General features: G+C 40.0%; 1 protein-coding gene across 1 annotated transcript in view; it reads right to left on the reverse strand.

Annotated features, from left to right (window-relative positions):
• KIF5A (kinesin family member 5A) overlaps window positions 1-5,446 on the reverse strand; it is an 83,313-nt gene extending 77,867 nt beyond the window's left edge. Inside the window, exon 1 of the mRNA XM_070740941.1 lies at window positions 5,251-5,446. Within this exon, the coding sequence (XP_070597042.1) occupies window positions 5,251-5,379 (129 nt within the window). The 5' untranslated portion in view covers window positions 5,380-5,446. The remainder of the gene's footprint in view (window positions 1-5,250) is intronic.
• Window positions 5,447-6,311: the final 865 nt, after the last annotated feature.

Raw genomic sequence — 6,311 nt, forward strand, 5'->3', positions numbered from 1 at the left:
TTAGAATGATGATTTAGAAAACAGATTACCTGCATAGCATCATCATCATCACAGAACAATACACTCTTACAGAAAACAGCTCATTGGGAATGCAAGTCCTTGCCAGCCGAGAGAGCAAAGCCACCTGCTTACTCTGGGGGATAATCTCAACCACAAAAGATTCAGAATCGTCTCTTTAACCCTTTTTGAGTAGAGTAGAAGTCAGGAGATACAGTATGTCAGGCAGCTGGCAAGAAACTATACTCCCAAGTCGTATACGCAAAGGTTGAGAGTAACAGGCCAACAGATATGCTGTTTCTGGTCATGGTGCAGAGATGGAAAAACTTGATTTTCTGTGAGAATTGCTTGTCATACTTCATACTGTGCAATACAGTGTAGCTGCTGTTTTCTTAGGAGGATGTGTGTGTGTAGGGTTGGATGGATGGTAAAAGCAGCATTACCAGATAGGATAGCTCTTATCCATAGAGATGCAGAATGTAATGAAATCAGTAAAATCATTTACCATCGCAATAGGTCTTTAATCTACACCCAAATATTTACAAATTCAGATTTTCCCTTATGGAGATAATGGCCTTTGTTTTATAACTAAATGTTATATATAAAACAAAACAAAAAATCCCATTACCTGGCTTTTTAAATACAATGTGAAGTTTATTTTATTGGATTTAAATGGTACTTTTCTATTCACTTCTCCAACCTTGCTGTTTCCTAGGACAGTAAAGTTCCAACATAAGGAGTTGCAGCAATAGCCATTTTGGCTGGGGAATTCTGGGAGTTGAAGTCATGTATCAGGAGGATGTTCAAATTGGAGGAAAAGTGAATCTAAAGGCTGCACTGTAACTTCATTGCCACAAATAAGGAGGTAAATCCAGGGAAGGGCAGCAGGCAGGACGGGGTGGAACACAGTTCCACCAGCAGAAATGAAGATGCATGCACAGCTCCAGCTGATTGGCGGCTGTCACTTTCTGTCTCGGTTCGGCTCTCCTTTTTTCCTCTGCTGCTGCGTCTGTGTTCCTTGCTTTTTTACTCTTTCCTCCTTCCTGGCCTCGGACGAGCTTCCCTCCTGCCCAGCTCCCATCCAGCCTCATGCGGCCACCTCCCGCCTGAGGTGAAAGCAGAAGGCGTAGCTGGAAACAGTGCTGGCAGCATTTATGCTTCTGGCAGCACCCGTTCACCTATCTACTCAGCCTGAGGCGGGGGGGGGGGGAACACGGGAAGTAGAGCGCGGGAAACACAAAGCAAATTGTCACCCAGCGAGCGACACTGGTAAGGTTGTAAGTTGAGAACTTAACAGTTCGCTTGAACGATGCTGATCATTCAAGCCACTCTCACCTGGTCACATGGCCGGTAAGCCACTCCTACCCAGTCACATGACCATTAAGCCACACCCACAAAATAAGCTACACCCCAGTGTGGTAGTAAAAATTTTGGCTGCCCATTGCTGGGTAAATCTAATACAAATTAATATTATGATATTAATTTGAAATGATTGGAAATTAATTGGAAATAAAGTATATTTGCTTTTCTTGAATTCTGAAGTTTACATAAGTGAGAAGGGTGATTATTAAAAATAATCTTACAGTGGTATCATCCTGCTTGCAGAATTATCTCTCCAGAAGGATTTGCACATTGTCTATATTTTCTGATTTTTGTTTCTGTTATAGCAGTATTTTTATCTTTCAAATAACTTCAGTTTAAAAGTTAGTTTGTTCCTCAGTCCTATTTATGCTATTATTCTTCCCTGCTGCTAATTTTACGCCGTATTCTGTAGCTGTTATTTTCTAATACTGCTTTGAATATTTTACCATTTTAGGGTTTTCTAAAAACAACAGAATTTTCTATTTCCATGTGGTACAGTATAGAAATCTTGTGACTAAATCAATTAAGCATGTTAAACATTATTTTTTTTAAAAAAATAGAGAGTTTTTCTACAAATGCCTATGCTGTGTCTGTCTATTTATTTATATACCACACTTAGAAATGGCCCATCTCCTTCACCGAGGGATTCTGGGCAGTGTACAAGTAAAATCTAAAAACATAAATACAGTACTAAATATTATATGAGGAGACAAAAGTAGTTAAAATTCAAAAGGTGGGGAGAGGGCCTTATTACCAGCTACCATGAAGTCCCTTCTCCCTTTTTTAAGATAAGGTGAAGTGAATTATGACCCATGTCAGGAGAGAGAAGAGAAGAATGAATGATGGAAATTGATAAGAAGTAGATATGGAAGAAATACTGAGGTAATTCTTCCTTTTGTGACTCTGCTGGCAGAGGGGAAAGTCCATTTTCTACGTTGCATCCTTTTAAATTCCCATTTACCCCCATGGAATATTTATACCAGAAAGATTCACACATGTGAATAGTTTCAAAGACTAAAACATTGCAAAATAGGTAAATCATGTTGCTTATGTATTTCCTCCCATAAATATAGTGGTTCTCAACCTGGGGGTCGGGAACCCCTTAGGGGTTGAACAACCTTTTCACAGGGGTCGCCTAAGACCGTGGGAAAAGACAAATTTCCCATGGTGTTAGGATCTAAAGCTTCTATTCTGGCACCAAGGAACATATTTTTACAATTGGCCAATGAGATGTTTACAGTGGGGGTGTCCCTCTGACCTTCCTGCCAATCAGCTTATTTACTTCCGCATCTCTACTTCGCGGAAATTCAACTTTCGCGGGTGGTCTCGGAACGCATCCCCCGCGGAAATTGAGGGAACACTGTATATCAAGACATTTTTCAATGATGCAAGGCTATGCTTAATTTTTCCCTTTTTCTGTGGGAAGTGGGTCATATGGTAAAGTGATGTTATCAAGGGGAGGGGTTGGTATGGTTAGTTATCTTTAGGATTTTTTTTAAAATCTAGGTTGTATTGGTACACAGCAAAGCATGAGATGGAGTTTGTTTTACATCTATTGAATAATAGAAATACTTTCACCATTTGTAGTGATCAGTTGCTTGTATTTAGCAACACAATTTCTGGAAAATATCAGGCTTTCAGAAAGAGGTTCTTGCATTGCACACAGTTTATTTCTATTTTATAGTGAGAGATAATAATAGCAAAAAAAAAAAAAAGGGTATATAGTCATGAAGGCTCCTTAGATGTTCAAAAGCAATAGAGTTTTAAGCATTTTTACCCAGGCTAGAGAATCATAAAAGATATTGAGAATAATTTTCCCAGAGTATTTCAGGAGGGAAAAAAGCTGCAGCCAAACAGACTTGCTTTGTAACAAAATCAACTATTAACATAAGCTCTTTCCAGCTGGAAATTTGTTCGGCATCAATGGAACAAAAAAAAAATATCAGCAAATCAAATAATAAATACATCATCCTTATTGCTCATTCCAAGTGGCCTGGAGTGGATGCAAGCAGATAGATCTGATTGCAAAATCAGCGGGTTTACCTGCTGTGGCCACAGGCAAAGGAGACCCCCAACCTCCACCCCATAAAAACTTTGGATGCCAACTGGAAAAACAGTAAAGGGCAGAAGATCAAGATGATGGCGGCATCAAAACAAGGATGTATCATAGTAACCCAGAAATGGTTCCAGGAATGGCCTAGAGCTGAACACAAAGGAAGGGAGTGGTACCTAGGAAGGAAGGCTCCCAGTCATTGCTCTGAGTGATGACCAAGCAACTGAGCCCAGGCATCCAACTGCCTGCTCTCTCTCTGCAGTGAAATTCATGCCTTACTGTGGGTTTTCATAAGTAATTTCGAACAGTTCAGGCTTTACAAAAAAAAAAAAGAAACGACAAAAATTGTGAACACCGGCTCCACTGAAAATCTCTGCTGAACCCACCAACTGGAATGACTTTGCAGTGCAGCAGGACCAAATCAAAAAGGCTTTTTTTTACATTGCCAGCCCTTTCCAAGCCAAGGCAAGGGAACACAACTTGACATCCAAGTGGAAAATAAATTGGCAATCAAAGGCCTTAATTTGCCAGCGCAATAGGAAAGCAGTCAGGCCATGCTGATTGATAACTTTCTCTGCTGCAAGGGAATAGGGAGAGAGCCTGGAGGCATAAATGCATGTGCAATAAGTAGACTATTTGGGTGTTTGAATCCTCCCATATATCATGGGTAGCTGGGTCACCTTGGGTTAATTTAATATTTATCAGTTGTGGCCAGTGGATGAATCTAAGTTATACTGTAGTTTAAAGGCTATTGAGGTAGATTATTTATCTGCTGTCTGTCTGCAAAGCGACAACTACCTACTTCTTGGACATACACAATTGAATCCCACAATTGTAATCAGCTACTGAATTTTTTTTAAATAAAAAAAATGGCTTGTAGCACTGTGGTTATGAGAGTGGGGGTTTAAATGTAATTGTTCAGCATGGTACCAGCATATACCAATATGTTTCTACTCCAAGCAAAATCAATCATGACTCCTCCCCTTAGAGGGTATATTTAGCTTCTGAAGTAGCCAAACGATAAAGACAAAAAGCCAGAATTATAACAAAAAGAAGCAAACACAGAGACCCCCCAAGGACAAGCTTCAGGGGCGTTGTCAGACGTGTAAACAACCTGCAGACTATTTAGCAAGCACCTGCATAATTTGTATTCTTATTTATTTATGAATGGAACTGAACATGGGAGTATTATGGAGGTAGATACGATGCAGAAATGGAGGTAGATACGATTGCTAGAAAAATCACAATTGCTAATGTTGCAAAAATAAAATTAGATATCAACTTTTCAACTTTGAGTGAATCCTCTGTAGATTGGGATGTGGAGGAGAAACAGCAGCATAATTTAAAGTTGAACTGACGGAATAATTTTAAGGTTTGGAAAGAGAAGAAAATACAGGACTTGCAAAGAGATTTGACGGAGAGAAACCAACGTTGCACTTGCTATGAATTTTTGTTTTGTTTTCCATCTAATTCTAAGAGTTCCTTTATTTTTTTCCCCCCAGGAGTCAAACCAATAGCTAGTAGCCACACCCAGTGGTTTCAAGGATGCAAAGACAAATAAAAACCTCAAAGCATCTTTCTACCATTATCAATTTTCCCTTGATGTGCCCTTATTTATGCCAAGCTACCAGAAAGGTATACAATATTCCTTAGCACACGAAAGAGCTGAATTTAAGCATAAATTCAGCTGGTTTTAAGAGCCACTGTCTCTTATACCCAAGGGCAATCTGCCATCCAGAACAGGCCTTGCTAAGAGGATCAAGAAGCGAGAACCTTTCATTTCGGAAGTGTTTCCAGACAGATGTACGTATTTCTCTCGCCTCTAAATATTTGCTTACCCCAATGATGATGGTGTCATCGCCCTGGAAAACCGGGATGAATTTATCTCCCCGTATAATCTCCGACTGATTCAAGGGCCGGAATCTACAGAGCACCTTGATACTGCATTCATTGAGTTCGGTGGTCATGCTGGCTGGGAAACGGGGCTTTGTCCTGCTGTGTAGCTAGAAGGAGCGGAGAGCAGCAGGGGATGCAATTCCCAAGCAAAATGAGAGACAGGCAAAAGCAGGTTGCGCACAGGCACTCTCGAAGGGAGGATCACAAAGGGGAAAAGAAATCTTTCCTAGATTGTCACCCCCCACAGCAGCAGAGCAGTTGGCTCTCTCAGCTGGGCTGGTAAGTCTTCCGTGCCTGTGGTACCTTAGGATGCTGCTTGCAGTGCCTGTATCCTCCTGCTGCTGCAAGAATCGGCAGCATCAGCATCAGGCAAAGGGTTGGGCTGTAGCTCAGGGTTAATACTTTTAAGGTGGAACAACCCCAGTGTCTTAAGGTGGACATGGATTTCTTTTTTAAAGAACTGCACCTTCCAACTGGTCTCTTCATTTGGTGTTCCAATTTGTTCCCTTTATCTTTTCCAGATACAAAACAATAAAGGGACCCTACAGAAAGTAGATATATAGAAGAGAAAATACTGAAAATGAGAGTTTGTCATGCAAAGTTTATAAAAGTTACTTTTTCCCTTTGCATGCAGCTGGTGAAAATTTAAAAGCTTCTCCTTTATTTCAGAAATATCCACAAAAAGAAGAAAAAAAATCACAATTGAATGGGACACAACTGAATGGTGTGGGACTAATCCAAAGCCATCACTGAAAAATTCCCCTAATGCTTATGGTTTATAGAAGACTGGACATAGCAATGTGTTATTTTTCCGCATTTAATTTGGTTATTTCAGATTGGTTTTAAGAGAGCACCGAGCAAATGGGGATAATAATTGAGCAGGTCTTTTATAAATTAAATAAAATATTTATTACAGTAGTAAGGACAGACAAGTAAATATAATTGTAACTGGCAATGGCTGTGGATTGACTTTGACATGCAGAAAAGTGCTTCCAATTTATTA

This window comes from Erythrolamprus reginae, chromosome 2, assembly GCF_031021105.1.
Source record: "Erythrolamprus reginae isolate rEryReg1 chromosome 2, rEryReg1.hap1, whole genome shotgun sequence".
Lineage (NCBI taxonomy): Eukaryota > Metazoa > Chordata > Lepidosauria > Squamata > Dipsadidae > Erythrolamprus > Erythrolamprus reginae.